The sequence below is a fragment of the Pleurodeles waltl genome, chromosome 8 (assembly GCF_031143425.1).
Source record: "Pleurodeles waltl isolate 20211129_DDA chromosome 8, aPleWal1.hap1.20221129, whole genome shotgun sequence".
NCBI classification, from domain to species: domain Eukaryota; kingdom Metazoa; phylum Chordata; class Amphibia; order Caudata; family Salamandridae; genus Pleurodeles; species Pleurodeles waltl.
Window position 1 is genome coordinate 1139955658 of NC_090447.1, and position 19117 is coordinate 1139974774.

At 48.0% G+C, this 19117-nt stretch overlaps 1 protein-coding gene across 3 annotated transcripts in view; it reads left to right on the forward strand.

Annotated features, from left to right (window-relative positions):
* Positions 1 to 19117, forward strand: part of KPNA3 (karyopherin subunit alpha 3) — a 542591-nt gene that overhangs the window by 260657 nt on the left and 262817 nt on the right. For all 3 annotated transcript variants that reach the window (XM_069205359.1, XM_069205360.1, XM_069205361.1), the window contains exon 12: positions 6199 to 6327. In XM_069205359.1, coding sequence (XP_069061460.1) covers positions 6199 to 6327 — 129 coding nt within the window. The remainder of the gene's footprint in view (positions 1 to 6198; positions 6328 to 19117) is intronic.

Genomic DNA, 19117 nt, shown 5'->3' on the forward strand with positions numbered 1-19117 from the left:
ATCATGCTGCTAGGTACCCTGAGGCAATTCCCCCTAGGTCCACTACTGCCCCTGCAGTAGCAAAAGCACTCATTGGTATTTTTACCAGTGGAATTTCCTAAGGAGGTGGTTTCTGACAGAGGTACCAACTTCATGCCAGCTTTCCTCAAACACATGTGGAATGAATGTGGGGTGACTTACAAATTCACCACACCATATCATCCACAAACCAATGGTCTTGTTGAGATATTTAACAAGACATTGAAGGGCATGATCATGGGCTCAAAAGGAGATGGGATGTCCTCTTGCCATGCCTGCTTTTTGCCAACAGAGAGGTGCCTCAGAAGGGAGTAGAGTTTTCCCCCTTTGAACTTCTATTTGGCCATCCTGTTACGGGACCACTAGCTCTTGTAAAAGAAGGCTGGGATAGACCTCTCCATGAGCCTAAACAAGATTTGGTGGACTATGTACTAGGCCTACGTTCAAGGATGGCAGAGTACATGGAAAAGGCAAGTAAAAACCTTGAGGCCAGCCAACAACTCCAGAAGATGTGGTATGACCATAAGGCTGCTATAGTTGTTTCAGGCAGGGAAGAAAGTCTGGGTTCTGGAACCTGTGGCTCCCTGGGCACTTCAGGACAAATGGAGTGGCCCTTACCCAGTGCTAGAGAAGAAGAGTCAGGTCACCTACCTGGTGGACTTAGGCACTAGCAGGACCCCCAGGAGGGTGATCCATGTTAACAGCCTAAAACTCTTCCAAGACAGGGCAGATGTAAACATGTTGATGGTAACAGATGAGGACCAGGAAGCAGAGAGTGAACCTCTCCCTGATCTCCTCTCCACTTACCCTAAAGATGGCCCAGTAGATGGAGTGATCTATTCAGACACCCTCTCTGGCTGACTGCAGGCAAGTCCTCCAGCAGTTTGCTTAGCTCTTTTCCCTAACCCCTGGTCAGACACACCTGTGTACCTATGATGTGGACACAGGAGACAGCATGCCTGTCAAAAACAAAATATTCAGACAGTCTGATCAAGTTAAGGAAAGCATCAAAGTGGAAGTCCACAAGATGCTGGAGTTGGGGGTGATTGAGCACTCTGACAGTCCCTGGGCTAGCCCCGTGGTCTTGGTCCCCAAACCTCACACTAAAGGTGGCAAGAGAGAGATGGGGTTTTGTGTGGACTAAAGAGGGCTTAATTCTGTCACCAAGACACATGCTCACCCCATTCCAAGGGCAGATGAATTCATTGACAAATTGCGTGCTGCCAAATACTTACGTACCTTTGACTTAACAGCAGGGTACTGGCAAATAAGAATGGCACCATGAGCAAAAGAGAAAACCACATTCTCTACACCTGATGTGCACTTCCAGCTTACTATGATGCCCTTTGGCTTAAAGAATGCCCCTGCCACCTTCCAAAGGTTGATGAATCAAGTCCTTGCTGGCTTGGAGTCCTTTAGTGCAGCTTATCTTGATGATATTGCTGTCTTTAGCTCCAGCTGGCAGGATCACCTGGTCCACCTGAAGAAGGTTTTGCAGGCCCTGCAAGCAGCAGGCCTCTCCATCAAGGCATCTAAATAGTAGATAGGGCAGGGTACTGTGCTTTACTTGGGACACCTTGTAGGTGGAGGCCAAGTTCAGCCACTCCAACCCAAGATCCAGACTATTCTGGACTGGATAGCTCCAAAAACCCAGACTCAAGTCCGGGCATTCCTTGGCTTGACTGGGTACTGCAGGAGGTTTGTGAAGGGATATGGATCAATAGTGACACCCCTCACAGAATTTACCGCCAAGAAAATGCCCAAGAAAGTTGACTGGACCGTGGACTGTCAAAAGGCCTTTGACACCCTGATGCAAGCAATGTCCACAGCACCAGTTTTGAAAGCTCCAGATTACTCTAAGCAGTTCATTATGCAGACAGATGCCTCTGAACATGGGATAGGAGCACAGTTTCCAAAACATATTCCCACCTTTGCCCTTCTTTGAGCCTCAGTGGTACCTCAATTTAAACCTAATGTTTGATGTGCGCTCCTTTGTAGCTGTTGCACAACTACCCCATCGGGCTTCTTGCTATAAAAACTGTCCTAGTGGCAATAACATTTACCCGGAAGGTCTGTGAGCTACAGGCTTTATCTAAGCCTCTGTAGCTTACGCTCTACCCAGACATGCTGTTTTTTTTTTTTTTGACCAGAACATCCTTCCTACTCAAGGTGGTCACTCCCTTTCATGTAGGCCAGTCCATTACCCTGCCTACCTTGGCCAAAAAGCAGTTGCTTGAAGGTTTGCAAGCTCATTCTACCAGAACCAGGCTGCGATCGCTACGTTGGTTCCCGGAGTACCCGTCCTGGATATGTCAGGCAGCCACGTGGGCTTCCCTGTACACGTTTACGGAGCACTTCTGCCTTGACAGTCGGGTCCATGTAAACGGGCATTTTACCAGTTTAGTCCTGCAGGACTTTCTAGTAGAATCTTTCTCAGCCCTACCTCTGGGGAGCAATTGCTTTGGTATCTATTCTAAGGTAAGGAATCAGTGTCTAGAAGTCTATCAGATGGACAATGTAAGGAAATGCCTTCCTTGGCATGGTTACCCCTTGACCTTTTGTCTTTTGTTGATGCCAGTTATGATTGAAAAAGTGCTGAAACCCTGCTAACCATTCCCCAGCACCAGTGTTCTTTCCCTAAACTGCACCTTTGTTCCCACAATTGACACAGCCCTGGCACACAGATAAGTCCCTTGTAAATGGTACCCCTGGTACCAAGGGCCCTGTGGCCAGGGAAGATCTCTAAGGGCTGCAGCATGTCGTATGCCACCCTGGGGACCCCTCACTCAGCACATGCACACTGCCTCACAGCTTGTGTGTGCTGGTGGGGAGAAAATGACTAAGTCGACATAACACTCCCCTTAGAGTGCCATGCCCCCTCTCACTGCTTGTGGCATAGGTATGTCACCCCTCTAGCTGGCCTTACAACCCTAAGGCAGGATGCACTATACCACAGGTGAGGGCATATGTGCATGGCTATGCCCCTGCAGTTTCTAAGCAAAACCTTAGACATTGTAAGTGCAGGGTATCCATAAAGAGTATATGGTCTGGGAGTTTGTCAAATATGAACTCCACCATTCCATAATGGCTACACTGAAATCTGGGAAGTTTGGTATCAAACTTCTCAGCAGAATAAATGCGTACTGATGCCAGTGTGGAATTTATTGTGAAATGCACCCAGAGGGCATCTTGGGGATGCCCCCTGAATACCAGTCCGACTCCTGGTGCTAGGTTGACCAGTTTCTGCCAGCCTGCCACGAGACGAGTTTCTGGCCACATGGGGAGAGTGCCGTTGTCACTCTGGCCAGGAACAAAGCCTGTACTGGGTGGAGGTGCGTCTCACCTCCCCCTGCAGGAACTGTAAAACCTGAGCCTCAAAGGCTCATGCCTTTTGATGCAGCACCCCAGGGCATACCAGCTAGTGGAGATGCCCACCCCCTCTGGCCACTGCCCCCACTTTTGGCAGCAAGACAGGAGAGGTTAATGAGAAAAACAAGAGTCACCCACCAGTCCGGGCAGCCCCTAAGGTGTCCTGAGCGAAGGTGACCCCTGCCTTTAGAAATCCTCCATCTTGAGATTGTAGGATTCCCCCAATAGGATTAGGGATGTGCCCCCCTCCCCTCAGGGAGGAGGCACAAAGAGGGTGTAGCCACCCTCCAGGACAGTAGCCATTGGCTACTGCCCTCCTGACCTAAACACCACCCCAAATTTAGTATTTAGGGGCGACCCAGAACCCAGGAAATCAGATTCCTGCAACCTACAACAAGGAGGACTGCTGACCTGAAAGCCCCGCAGAGACAACTGACTTGGCCCAAGCACTAACGACCTGTCTCTAGACTCAAAGAACCTGCACAGTGACACATCGGACAGGGACCAGTGACCTCTGAGTACTCAGAAGACTGCCCTGAACCTGAAGGACCAAGAAACTCCTGAGAATAGCGACACTGTTCAAAAACTGCAACAACTTTGCAACAAAGAAACAACTTCTAAAGAACTCTTTCCCGCCAAAAGCGTGAGACTTCTCACTCTGCACCCGGCTCGAGTTCAGGAGAACCAATACCGCAAAGAGGACTCTCGGGCAAATAAGACGACGTGGGTACCCTGAGTCGACCCCCTGCACCCCCACAGCAACACCTGCAGAGGGATCCAGAGGCTCCCCCTGACCGCTTGGTAACAAGGAACCCAACACCTGGAGCAAGCACTGCACCTGCAGCCCCCAGGACCGAGAGGAGCCACCTACAACTGCAGGTGTGCCCAGCAGGCGGCCCTCATCCTAGCCCATTCGGTGGCAGGCCCGAAAATCTCCCCTGTGCCCTGCCTGCATCGCCTAAGTTACCCCTGGGTCCCTCCATTGCTTTCTATAGAAAACCCGATGTCTAATTTGCCTACTGCACCCAGCCGCCCCTGTGCCGCTGAGGGTGTGTTTTGTGGGCTTGATCTCTGGCCTTTGACCAAGTTCAACCTCTCTTAACACTTTCACCACCCTGAAAAATGTCAACCTGCTGTTCTGTCACAGTAACTTAGTCTGCACTGATCACATGCCAGTTCACCCAGCGCATCATCAGTACCTTTGATTTGAGGTAAGTGGATAAAACTAGCATTTCAAGCTGTTACCGTTCAGTCAGTAGAGCTCCAAGAGTCTTCACAAAGTGTCTAGCAGTGATAGCAGTGTATCTGCAAAGACAAACCATGCATGAAAGCACCCTTTTGTCCACAATGCACCAGCACACGGGTTAAGTCACAACAGGTCTTGTGACTCTAACTTGTTCGAAGAAATACAAGTTTCAAACATCCAGGCTCTTCATTGGGTGGCAGGAGTATGCAGACCTTGTGAATCTGCAGCACTAATCACTATGAACAGATGGTTACAGATCAAGTAACATTTGCATATATATATATATGTTTCTGAACAGCATGAAATTTGTTTGTCCTTTAAAGTTTTTAATTTGATTGCATTCTGTATTTGAGATCTTTAAACTTAGGACATTTTTTCAGTTAACTTCCTGTTAGAGTTTAGATCAGCTAAGTTTAATGCATCCTAAATACATTGTTGAGGTGCTGCATAGTCTCCCTTCTGCAGATGTAGTGAGTCACTGCTCTGGAAGGTTTTGTTACTTGGGCAAAGATAATGGAAAGGAATACCGTGCTTTACTAGTAACCAGAGTAGGCTCTTTATGGTGCTTTCCTGGTAGATATGTTGCTGTTTGATGCAATCATAGGTGAGGTTGGGGGATGAGGGAGAAGACTTATTTACAGCTGGGTTGAAAGTCAGATTTTTTTAAATGGGCTAAAAATGGTAGGCATGTTTTAGTTCTGGCCTAGAGACCACTTTGTTTTACAATTACCTTATGTAATAAAAAATAATCCTAAATAAAAACTATATATATACATACACAGAGCGGCTTTGGGTCTTCTCAGTTTGTCTGTTGAACTGTCATTTACATTTTTCTTCTACCCACCTCTGCATACATAATGGAGTAATAGGTCAACCCACTTTGGCCATTGACTCTTACACAGAGTGATGGTGTTTTGTCTTATCACATGTACATTTACCTAAAAAGAATTGCACTTCAGTGCCAAGGCTGGTGGATCAGTGCTTTACTTTGCCTTTTTCTTTTCATTCTTTTTTTAATTTATTTTCACTTTTTCTCTTTTACTCTTCTTTTATGTAGGTTTTCTTTTATTATTTTTCTTTTGTGGCATGTGCTTTGCAACAAAAAATAACCATTGCAGCAGCTGTCAAGACCAGACTTATTGGCTTTGCGAGTGCTTGTTCTTGAATATTCTGGCACAGTGGGCATGTTGGAATTTGAGATGGATTTTGCCCATTAGCGTTGTTATTCTTCTGCTCTTATTAGAAGCAGCATACTGCACCCTCCTTAGAAGAGTAAGAGGTGGGAAAGCCGCTTTCATTGCTAAGCAGCACTACAGGATAAATTAAGCAGTCCTTTGTTCTCACCTGTAACTCAAATAATAAAAACAAGAACCAGGAGATTCACCATAACCTGGGTTCTGGTTAAGTAAGAATGTATATGCATTGGTTTGAAGGGTTTTTAAGCATGCATTATTGAAGATAGCCAACAAATCCAGATGGATTGAGTAGATGTCATTCAGCCCAAAGCTGCATATGGGAGGCAGTACAATGTGTTCATAATAGATTGATAATTTCATTATTTGCAGACTGCAGCACTGAGAGCAGTGGGCAACATTGTGACTGGTACAGACGAACAGACTCAAGTGGTTTTGAACTGCGATGTTCTGGCACATTTTCCAAATCTCCTGACGCATCCAAAAGAAAAGATCAATAAGGTAACTTATTAATTGTGCCTCATCTTATGGATACTCTCATGCACTTAAACATCACAATAGATCCTAGATATGCTGAAGTGATCTGCTTAAAATTAATGGATCAAGTTCATGCCAGTGGTCATAGAAAGTGTTTTGGTAAATCCACATAAAGCTTGCTGTGCTCTACTTAATGTGTTACATTTAAAAAAAAAAAAAAATTTAAGACCTCCTCAAACTATATTATTCCTTTAAGACACTATAATCTTTGGTATTTATTTTAAAGTATATCCAAATTTGTATTAGCTATTCAACCATTGCTACACAGTGTGTCAAAATACTACAAAAACAAACCAGTGGACCAAACAAGCATTCTAGGGGAATTTATTATGATATGTTAATTGGTCTCTTCAAGATATTTGACTATCTCTTAAGTAGAGATATTGTTTTGCTTGGTGTGCACCACTGGTTTGTTTTTGTAGTATTAGAACGGGTTTACTTAGAAACTCGGTTTTACACATCATGTTTCAGTGTATGAGCACCCATAAGTTTCTTCTTACATAATTCGAATGTGCATTGATTTCAACTAATGAGTTGCCATTTGTTTTTGATTACAGTGTGTCAAAATGCCTGTAAATACTGAGATGCTCTGACAACCCCCCGGGCCTTTGTTCACGCCGTATAAAACCTCATAATTAAGTAAACATGGGTATCAACAGGGGAAGCAATATCACTATGCTTTTAGACTAGTAATGTAATCTCATTTCTCTGTGCCTGTGCTCATGCTTTTCCAAATATTTCAAGTTTTTGGAAAAGGGGTCCTGCTCTTCACATGTCAGCAGCGGATCTCTAAGATCTTTGAGACTCCTCATCCCATACACGCAAGCTTCCCAGTGCTATTTTTTCAGCACAGCGACAACTGAACAGCTTTCTTTCTGAGTTTGAAATTTTCGTTCACTAAAGCAAAGTCTTTGTCTCTTGTGTGGCTGTAGATTTCCATGCTTTACATATTCCTGTCACCTAGTGTTGGGCTTGGATGTTTGCAGGTTTTTCGTAGAAGTTTCTCAGGTCACCAAATGTGGTGGGGGCACCTCCTCTTGGGGTACATAGCACTTTAAAACTCCATATAGATTTGTTTTCATCATTAGGTTCTGATGTATTCAGCATGGGTTTGAGAGTTCTCCCTGTGCCGAAAATGTTTCTTCTGACCCGATTCTAGTGCTTCAGGTACAACTAATGTCTGGTTCCTTTGTCTTTCCAACTCGTGAATACCTTCAGCAGCACTGAAAACAGTGTTCGATTACCTAGGCGTTGGGGAAGCCTCATGCCCCTTGGGGGAAGTGTTGTCTCTGGTCCTCCATAGCCAGAGAATTCTGATTGCACATGGGTGATCAAACATGCACCCGTTCAAATTTGCCTTCGCTGCAATTCCATGTACCCACAAGTAGACCACCACGATATGTACCTGTTCCCCAACATATGACGGCACCTTCTGTGCCTCACCTTCTGGTCTACAAAGACGCTGAGGTACCAAGGTGAACAGTGTTGGGCACACCGAAATATGTAGCAACAAACGTCTAGGGAGACCCCAGACATTATCAGGGAAGACTGAAAAAGAGGAAGATGCTGGCCCGTCTGATCCCCTAGCTGTGCCTACCACACCCAGCCAGGACATTGCATCTTTTAGCACATCTGAGCACGCGGAGATAGGGATGTCGAGGTGAAGAATAGCGCCCTTACACCATGACCATGTACAGGGCTATTAGTATGCCATTAGGCCAGGATTCCCATACCACAAAGCTAGGGCCACAAAAGAAGTACAATGCCGTGTTAGAGCACCACTCATGTGGAAATCAAGCCCAGAGCTAAAAAAATGGCAACCCAGCAGCCCGTCTGATCCAAGTATGTGAAGGCTCCGATCCTCAAAAGACTGCAGCAGGAGGTGGATGCATTCCTTTCCAAAAGCCAGCACTAAAGAAGTAGAAAAACAGCTACTAGTCCTTTTGCTGTTTCACAGAGCCCACTGGTGCTGCCACCGCCACAATTTTTCACACCACCCCCGATTTACTCTACCATAGTTGCCTGAGGTGTCCTCCTATTTACCTAAAGCTGTGCAGGCTGGACCCCACTGATTATTTCTGGAATAATTATAATGTAGACTCCCCCCGCACCTCCAACCTCACAAGGTGAATGACCAAGATCACTACCCTTTAAAAGTGTCACCCCCTTGACTACACCATGGCCTGTCATGAGATCATACAAAGGGCCGCAGCCTTCCACGAGGTGGAGATGCAGATTACTCACAAAGACGACTTCTTTGTGGAGACACTCTCAAAATCAGAAAACACTATGCAGTTTTCGTTGTCATTGAAGAGCATCCTGAACTCTGCTCCTTGTAATCTCAAGAACCTGTTAAAGAGTGCGTAGTGTTGCCAAGGGTCTAAAATATTTAAACCTCTCCTTAGTGACTGTGTACATTGAGGGCCAGGTACTCTCTGTACCAGAGCCCAGGCTTCCTAGACACTGTACACCTCACTAATAGGAGATACCTGATAACACACTAGGTGGTCACCACACCAGGCCAGCTTCCTACATTGGTGGTGCAGCTGCGGCATAACCACTTGCAATTGCCTCACCACTCTGTCACTGAGTACTTTCCACAGGAAAGAACATTTACTAACTGTAGGTACACTATACACTTAGTGTTGGGGATCTAGGCCCTCATTACAACATTGGCGGTATTAACCACCTACCGCCATGGCGACGGCCGCCAACGCATATTATGACCGCCAATGGTATGCCGCCAGAAATCTGATGGAACACCGCCGCTAGTCATGGCGGTGGATGGCAGTAAGGCGGTGCTGCTGACAGCAATGATACAGGCTGGTGGTTTTTTGCTGGCGGATGCTGCTGCTGACAGCAGCGCCGTGGACCGTCTCCAGCAGGTAAGTCGGGTTCTCCGCCCAGAGAGGGGGGTGGGGGGGCGCTGTGTGTATGTGGGGGGGGTGTATGTTTTGGGATGCGTGCAGGCGGGTGTGAGTCGCATTGGATGCATGCGTGAATGAGTGTTGTGGATGCATGTGTTTGACAAGGTATGTTGGTGTGTTGTCGTGTGTGGGTATGTATGTGCATGCGTGGGTGGGTATGCGTGTGTGCATGTGTGTATATGGGTGCGCGTGTGTATATGTGCGGGGGCAGGAGCTGGTGGGGGAGGACTCTGGGGAGGGGGTGGGGAGCGGGGGAGACCCATATCAGTGCCAGGGAAGTGATTCCCTGGCATTGATAGTGCCTACCGCCATGGTTTTCGTGGTGTTACAAAAACCACGAAAACCATGGCGGTAGGCAGGGTGGGAATGTGATGGCCGCCAGGCTGGAGACCGAAGTCTCCAGCCCAGCGGCTGTTACCACCCTGGCGGTCGGTGTGTTGGATGGCGGTAACCGCCAGGGTCCAAATCCCTTTTTTTTTTTTTTTTTTTTTTTTTAACCGCCGGCCTGTATTACCGCTGCTTTAACACCGACTGCCAGGGTTGTAATGAGGGCCCTTGTCTCCTAAGTTTGGGTAAGCAAGGGTCTGGCATAGCCTTGCTCCAAACATTGCTGGGAGCATAGTGTTAGAGTAGTTAGGGATTCCTACATCACTCTAGCTAGACATCATGTCCCCAGTAGAGCTCACCTCTCAAGCCCTAAACTCTCAATATGACGGTTCACTTTCCAAGAGTAAAGGGAGATGTGTGCTGAGAGAAAACTGAAGACTGGGAGAAATCCCAAAAAGAGTCTGGTACTGGGCTTGCTCCTCCTGGCTGGTCAGGACACTGCTGAAAGCTAGGAGGAGGAAGGGAAAGCAGAGTCTGATCCACCAGTTCTAGATAGGATAGATCAGGCACAAACTGGGGATCACCACAGCCCTGCCAAAAGCCTAGTAGGTAGTGAAAAGGGGGATCACAAGAGTAGGGCCACCTTTACTCCCAGCGGCCTGGTTCAGAGGGTCCCCAGTAGGAGGAACAGAGCCTCCTTTGCTTACTCACTTAATCTCAGTATCTGAGAAGACCCACTGTTAAGAGTCAGGAGAGGATTCCCTCGTTAGAGATATGAGACAATTGAGATTGGAGGAGGCTAAGTTGAGGCTGCAACAGCTTGCTGTGGATACGGAGGCTCTGGCAGTTGAGTGAGAGAAGCAGGGTTTGGGGGAGTATCCCATGGTGGCAGCAGTTTAAGTTTAAGGGACACCAGGGTCAGGGAGGACTCTGTTTGACTGTATGAACCTGAACAAGGTAGTCCCACCTTACAAGGTGGGTGATGACTTCTACAAGTGGTTTACTGCTTTGGAGAGGGCCTGTAAGGTACAGAGAATCCCTCAGAGGCAGTAGGCAGTTATTTTTTGACTCTCCTTCTCTGACAAAGGTAGAAACAGGCTCCTCATTGTCAGAGAAGAGTATGCAGACATTTACACAGTTTTGAAATCAGCACTATTAGAGTGGTTTGGTCTGACTACTGAAAAGTATAGGATCAAATTCAGAGAGACCAGGAAACAGTCCTCCCAAAATTGGGTTGATTTTGTGGACTGCTCTGTGAAAGCTTGAAGGCTGGTTGTATGGAAGCAAAGTTAGTGACTACCAGGGCTTGTATAACCTAATTCTAAGAGCACATTTTCAATTACTGTGCATCTGATCAGCTGCATCCATAGCTGGTGGACTCTGATCTGACCTCTCCCCAGGAATTGGGAAAGAAGGCAGACCAGTGGGTCCGCACCAGGCTGAGTAGGAAGGCTCACACAGAGGGTGACCACAAAAAAGAAGGAAGCAGGCAAGTATCAGGACAAGGGTGGGGACAAAGACAAACAAAAAGATTCCTTCTCAGGCGCCCAAAACTCTTCTGGGGCGGGTCTAGGTCCTCTTCCCCTTCCAGCAAGAAACCTTATATATATGTAGGCAATCAGGCCACAGGACAGGTGAGAACACTTGCCGTAAAAATAGCACCAAGCCTGCTTCCACTGCTACTACGACCCCTAGCACCTCTAGTAATACCAACAGTGGTAGCAGAAGTCAGCCAAAAAGTGTAGTTGGGTTCACCTTTGGGTCTGTAGTGGGACCTGGAGTAGGTATAGAAACCCCTGAGACAACCTTTGTCTCGGAGGGTGGCACTGGCCTTGCCACCATAGCTGCTTGTCCCCTTAAAATGGATCTATACAAGTAGCATATCCTAGTAAATGGTGTTGAGACTCAGGCCTGCAAGGGCACAGGTGCCAGTGTTGCCATAGTTACTGAACAACTAGTGAGACCTGAAGAACACGTACCTCACAAGTACCAAGTCACTGATGTGAATAACTCCATTCAGTGCCTCCCCATAGCTATGGTAGACTTCAGCTGGGTGAAGTGGCCCTGAACAGGTGGTAGTCTCCCCTAAACTACCCACTCAGGATCCCACTCCTCTAAGGGAGGAAACCACCCCACGGTGGATCCTGTACCACAGGCGCAAAAAAACTATAACCGCTGAGCTCCTAGGGGTATAAAAAAAAAAAAAATACTCCTGGAAAGAACCTAAGGTAGAACGGCAACCCTGCCCTATCTTACAAAACTTAAAACAGCTCTTTTGTCCTTCCCTGGAAATTTTGGGGCAGCAGCTCTGCACCACCCCTGACCACTTAAGACAGCAATCCTGTCCACCTCTAGAGCCTTTAGGAAAGCATCCCTGTCCTACTCTACACCACTTAGGGCTGCTACCTTGCCCTACTATATAGCCCAGGGGCAGCCAACCTGGCATGCTCTGTTACCCTTAAGTCCACAAAGGTAGTGTGCATGTGCTTGGTGAGGGGTGCACTTTACCACAGGTGAGGGCATAGCTTCATGAACCGTATGCCCTTACAGTATCTAAGTCCATTCTTAGACTTTGTAAGTGCAGTGTAGCCATATTGAGTATATGGTCTGGGAGTTTGTCATTCCAAACTTCTCAGCACAATAAACCCACACTGATGCCAGTGTGGGATTTATTGAACAATGCACACAGAGGGCATCTTAGAGATGCCCCCTGTATGTTAGCCCAACTGCTAGTGTAGGAGGGACTGGTCTGTGCCAGCCTGCCACTTTCAGACAAGTTTCGGATTACAGTGCCACAGGGCACTCCCAATAGTGGAGATACTCCCCTCCCCCAGCTCCCCTCCCAGACAAAGCTCCACTTTTGTCAGCAAGTCAGGTAGGAAAATTAGGGAAAACAGGGTCGAGTCACCACCCCAGCCAAAACCACCCCAAGGTATCCAGATCTGAATTGAACCCCTTCCTGCCAAATCCTCCATCTTGGGTTGGAGGATAGGGACCAATAGGGATAGGAATGTGCCCCCCCTCCCCAAAGGGAGTGGGCACAAGGAGGGTGTAACCACCCTTAGGGACACTAGCCATTGGCTACTGCCCTCTGACCTTAACACGCCTCTAAATCTAGGATTTAAGGGCCTCCCTGAACCCAGCTCACAAGATTCCTGGCGACCTACTGGAAGGACTGTTAAGCTATAACCCTCAGCAGAGAAAGAAGACAACTGCTTTGGCCCCAGCCCTACCAGCCTGTCTCCTCTGCCAACTCTAGAGCACTACCCTGCACCCAAAAGGACCATGACCTCCCTAGGACAGCGGCTCTGTCTGAAGAGACCTTGAACCCTGTGCACTCGACGCCCATGGCCAGTGTCCTGGTGGTCTACCCAGCAAGAGAGGGTCCCCAGGCAACTGCGAGCAAGCACACACCCTGGGTTGACCCCTCCACAACGATGCCTTCAGAGGGAATCCCGAGAACCCCCCTGACCACGAAGCTCCAGACGAAGATATCTGATGCCTAAGAACACACTGTACACACAGCCCCCAGGCCTTGGAGAAGCCAACTCCTGGTGCCTCATCAATCAGCAGACGGCCCTCCTCCCTGTCCGACTGGTGGCGTGCAGCCTGAGTGGCCCCGGACGTCTCCTCGTAGACCAGCATTGGAAACCCGATGTCCTGTTTGCACCCTGCACCCGGCCACCCCTGTGCCGCTGAGGGTTGTGCGTTTGCCTACTTGTGGCCCCTCCAGTGCTCTTCTAATCCCCCATGGCCTGCCCTCCGAGTAGCAGGTACTTACATGCTGGCTGACCGGATTCAGAGTCCCCCGTATCTCCGTAGGAGCCCACGTTAAATTTGCTCAACTTTGACCTCTGCACCCAGCTGGTTCCGTGTTGCTGATGGTGGGTGTTTGGGGTTAACTTGAATCCCAACCAGTGGACTTCCTAAAATCCGGAGACCGAGACTGTAAGTGTTGCACTTACCTGTAAACTGATCTAACTTTTCTTCCCCCCCAGGACCTGTTTAAAAATTGTAGTGTCCTTTTTTAGAATAGCTTTTTGTCAATAATTCAAAAAGTGTATGTATTACCTATTTCAAACAAAGTGCTGTTGATACCTATGTGAAATACAAAACTTTTAAGGTACTTACCTGCAACTTGAATCTTGTGGTTCTAAAAATGAACTAAGAAAACATATTTTTGCAATATAAAAACCATTGGTCTGGAGTTAAGTCATTGAGCGTGTGCTTCTTCTATTTTCTGTGTGTGTACAACAAATGCTTTGCACTACCCTCTGATAAGCCTACCTGCTTGACCACAATACCACAAAGAGAGCATTAGTATTATCTACTTATCATCTGTAAGCCTCTGGGTAACCCCTGGACTCTGTGCACACTATATCTCACTTTGAAATATAATGTTCGATGGCATCTGTCGCTGTAGATACGCATGTTTTGCAATAGCTCGCCATCTGGTGTGGGGCCGGAGTGTTACAAGTTGTTTTTCTTCGAAGAAGTCTTTCGAGTCACGGGACCGAGTGACTCCTCCTTTTGTCTCCATTGCGCATGGGCGTCGACTCCATCTTCGATTGTTTTTTTTCCGCCATCGGGTTCGGACGTGTTCCTGTCGCTCCGAGTTTCGGAACGGAAAGATAGCTAATTTCGGAAGATTTTTGTCGGTATTGTTGCGTTCGGGATCGGCGTAGTTAGATTCAACACCGCGTCGAAGGATCGAAGAGCTCCGGTGCCCTTCGGGGGTAGTTTTTTCGATCCCCCGTCGGGGCCTGGTCGGCCCGACCGCGTGCTGAAGAACGCCGATGGAACGGACCCCGTTCCGTTTCTGCCCCAAATGCCACAATAAATACCCCTATACAGACCAACACTTGGTCTGTAACCTGTACCTGTCACCTGAGCACAGTGAAGACACCTGCGAGGCCTGTCGTGCGTTCCGGTCCCGAAAGACACTCCGAGACCGTCGAGCCAGAAGACTTCAGATGGCATCCGCGCCGACAGCCCACCGAGAGTTCGAGGAACAGGAAGAGGAAGGTACCTTCTCGATCCAAGAATCGGACTCCGAAGGATTCGACGATACACAAACCGTGAGTAAGACGTCGAAAACCACACAGAGGAAGATTTACAAGGCCCAGGGGACGCCACTGCCATCAGGCCATGGCTCCACCCATAAATTCGGTGACCGACCGTCGGCACCGAAAAAGGCCCAAACAGTGCCGAGATCGTCCGACTCCGGTCGAGACACCGGCACGCAGCCTTCTCGGGACCGAGAAAGTGCTGGAGACAAGCCTCGACACCGAGATGCCGGTGTGGACACGGCTCGACGCCGAGACAGCGGCACCGAAGAAGATCGACGCCGAGAGGTTTCGGCCCCGAAAAAGAAAAGTCACCTCGGAGCCGAAAAAACACGCAGACAGGGTTTCGGTGCCGAAACAAACTGCAAGCGACCCAGCTTCAGGCTCTTATACAGAAGAGCACTCGCTAACCTCACAAATGCAAAAGCATAGGTTTGAGGAAGAGCTACAATCAACTGATGTGGACCATACGCAAAAGCGTATTTTCATACAGCAGGGGACAGGAAAAATAAGCACCCTTCCCCCCATTAGAAGAAAGAGAAGGTTGGAGTTCCAAACTGAACAGACACCACAACCAAAAGTGGTGAAAAGAGTTACCCCACCACCCTCTCCTCCGCCCGTGATTAACGACTCACCAGCACGAACTCCATCACACTCCCCAGCTCACACCACCATAAGCCAGGGTGACCAAGATCAAGACGCATGGGACCTATACGACGCCCCAGTGTCAGATAACAGTCCGGAGGCATACCCTACGAAGCCATCTCCACCAGAGGACAGCACCGCGTATTCTCAAGTGGTGGCTAGAGCAGCACAATTTCACAACGTAAGCCTCCACTCAGAACAGGTCGAGGATGATTTTTTATTCAACACACACTCCTCCACCCACAGCTCATACCAAAGCCTGCCTATGCTCCCTGGTATGCTCCGGCACGCAAAAGAAATCTTTAAGGAGCCGGTCAAAAGTAGGGCAATCACACCAAGGGTGGAAAAAAAGTATAAGGCGCCTCCTACAGACCCGGTTTTCATCACTACACAGCTGCCACCAGACTCTGTCGTTGTAGGAGCAGCTAGGAAAAGGGCCAACTCTCACACATCTGGAGATGCACCACCCCCAGATAAAGAAAGCCGCAAGTTCGATGCAGCTGGTAAGAGAGTCGCAGCACAAGCTGCAAACCAGTGGCGCATCGCGAACTCCCAGGCACTACTTGCGCGCTATGACAGAGCCCACTGGGACGAGATGCAACATCTCATTGAACATCTGCCCAAGGACTTACAAAATAGGGCAAAACAAGTGGTTGAGGAGGGACAGACCATTTCCAACAACCAGATCCGCTCCTCCATGGACGCGGATCCCAATGCAAGAAATATGTAAGGCAGCCACATGGTCTACGCCTCACACATTCACCAAGCACTACTGTGTAGACGTGTTATCCGCACAACAAGCCACAGTAGGTCAAGCCGTATTAAGAACATTATTTCAGACTACTTCCACTCCTACAGGCTGATCCACCGCTTTTGGGGAGATAACTGCTTACTAGTCTATGCAAAACATGCGTATCTACAGCGACAGATGCCATCGATCTGAAAATTTCACTTACCCAGTGTACATCTGTTCGTGGCATCAGTCGCAGTAGATTCGCATGTGCCCACCCGCCTCCCCGGGAGCCTGTAGCAGTTTGGAAGTTACCTTCAACTATTTATATATGTATCATCTCAACCTTAATTAGGTGCATACTTAGTCACTCCATTGCATGGGCACTATTACTACAATTCAACTCCTACCTCACCCTCTGCGGGGAAAAACAATCGAAGATGGAGTCGACGCCCATGCGCAATGGAGACAAAAGGAGGAGTCACTCGGTCCCGTGACTCGAAAGACTTCTTCGAAGAAAAACAACTTGTAACACTCCGGCCCAACACCAGATGGCGAGCTATTGCAAAACATGCGAATCTACTGCGACTGATGCCACGAACAGATGTACACTGGGTAAGTGACATTTTCAATACAGAGCCAGCTTCCTACAACTGGGTACCTTTTAAAAGGGACTTAACTGTGTGCCAGGGGTGTGCCAATTGTGGAAACAATGGTACAGTTTTAGGGAAAGAACACTGGTGCTGGGGCCAGGTTAGCAGGATCCCAGCACACACTCAATCAAGTTGGCATCATTGTCAGGCAAATAGTCAGGGGTAACCATGCCAACAGGGGCACTTTCCTACAGGTTGCAAGACTAGCCCTCGTTATATAATTCATCTGTTGTGATGCGTTTTTAAAAAATGACTCGCATTTGTTTCCTCTGCCTCCTTTTGTAATGCTGCAGTGGGCTCCAACCATGTCCTCATATTTTTGGAAATGTACTCTTTGAGGGGCTGCACAGCTATACGTTGCTTCTTCTCACCCTTAAGACAGTATTCCTAATTACTGCAACATTGGCATGGCGATGGAGTGGGCTCCAAGCTGTTTTTCTTGACCTGCAGTATACCACCTCAGACAAACTTGTTCTGCGAACTCTGGTTGCTTTTTTTTCCTTTCCAAAAGTAGCAACGCTGTTCCACGTCAGTCAAACCATCACTTTACCGGTATTCTATGCTTCATGTCTTCTCTCTGAGGAGGAGAGGCTCTATCCTCTAGACCCCAAAAGAACATTGAGCATTTAAATCAACTGTATTAGAGGCCACCAAGTGGACAGTCGGTTCTTTGTGAGTTTCGCAATAGCAAAGAAAAGCAAAGCTGTGCGTAAAATGATCATCTCTCCCTGGATCGTGCCCCACCTCACTCGTCTAAAGAGGCGTAGGATGCCCATTGCCTAGACCCCAAAAGAGCATTGAGCATTTGCATAGACTTTACCAGAGACCACTGAGTGGATGGCCATCCCTTTGTGAGTTTAGCAGGAATGAAGAAGAGTAAAGCTGTGCAGAAAAGGATCATCTCGCGCTGTATCGTGCCCTGCATCATGGTCTGCTGTGCACTGACCAAGGTGCATCCCCTGGAATGGTTAAGGGCTCGTTCCATCAGAGCCAAGGCTGCTACCATTTAAGTTGGAATGTGGGATTCTTGTCCTGGATATCTATCAGGCGACTATATAGATGTTCCTCAATACGTTCATAAAGCACTACTATCTGGACAGCCCCATTCTCAGAGGCATTTTGCCTGCTCAGTCCTACATGGACTTTGAGGTTTGACCGAAGTCACAGACCCACTTCGAAACAGGTATTGCTTTTGTATCTTTTCAAAAGGATAGGAATCTGCAGTTAGAAGTTCCAATCAGAAGAACAAGTTACTTACCTTCAGTATACCTTGTATCTGACCACAGATTCCTCACTGACCCGCCCATCCTCTCCATGCTGTGAATTGGGCTCTGCCCAAAGATTCCAAGTTTATGAATTTGCACACTAGTCGAAGCCAGTTGAATGCTGGCCCTCTGCTGTGTCTGGGGCCACGGACTGTTTCAAAAGCAAGTAATTTCAGCTTGCTGGAGTGGCCTCTTTGTTGGCTCCACAAGTCATTTCTGAAGCCGAACAGCATCTGTTACTCTCTACCAGAAAGTGCGTTTCCATAGCTGTATATCTTGTTAATCAAAGACAGAAGTAAGCTTCTCACCAACAGCCTGCGAGGGGGCAGAAGAAATGACCCCTGTAAGAGTAATTACAGGGGTGAGGGCTGCATCATCTCCAATATAGCTGCTGCCGCCTCCAGACAGGGAGAAAATCAGATCAAACTAGGGTTCTACCGCTGGTCCGACATGGTTGTTGCCTCTGACTACACTCAATCTATCCCTCCCCACCCAGCATACATGCTCCCAACGAAGAGCTCCATTCCCTCCTTGAGGAAGATAAATATTCCTCCTTCAAAAGGACGCCATAGAGATAGTTCCTTAGCAGCATTAAGGAATGGGTGTTTACTATCTCTCCTTTCTGATCACCCATATAGATGACACCCTCAGGCCTCTCAACCACTACATCCTTTCAGAACCTTTTTCGCATGACAACTCTTCAGGATGTTATCCTCCTTCTCCAGTTACATGATGGCTCTACTCAAGGCCGCCTGTTTCCAGATGCCCATCCAGTCTGCTCATCTACAATACCTCTGATTTGTGGTAAATGGACAACACTACCAGTTCAAATTACTTTTGGGTTCACCACAGCTCCAAGGGAGTTTACTAAGTTCCTACTGGCTGTAGCTGCACATATATGAAAGGAGGGCATTCACCTCTTCCTTCACTTTGATGATTGGCTAATCAGTGGTGGCAGCAGCCTGCAGTGTCTGGCCCACACCGTTTTCCTGCTCTTCAGCCTGTAGTGTACCATAAGCCTACAGGTCCGATCTACAACTTCAGCAGATCCGATCATTCTTGTGTTCTGTGTTAGATGTAGTTAAGGGGAAAGCTTACCCCATCTAGTAGAACGTTGCAGCCTTTCAGCTGCTTCTACCTT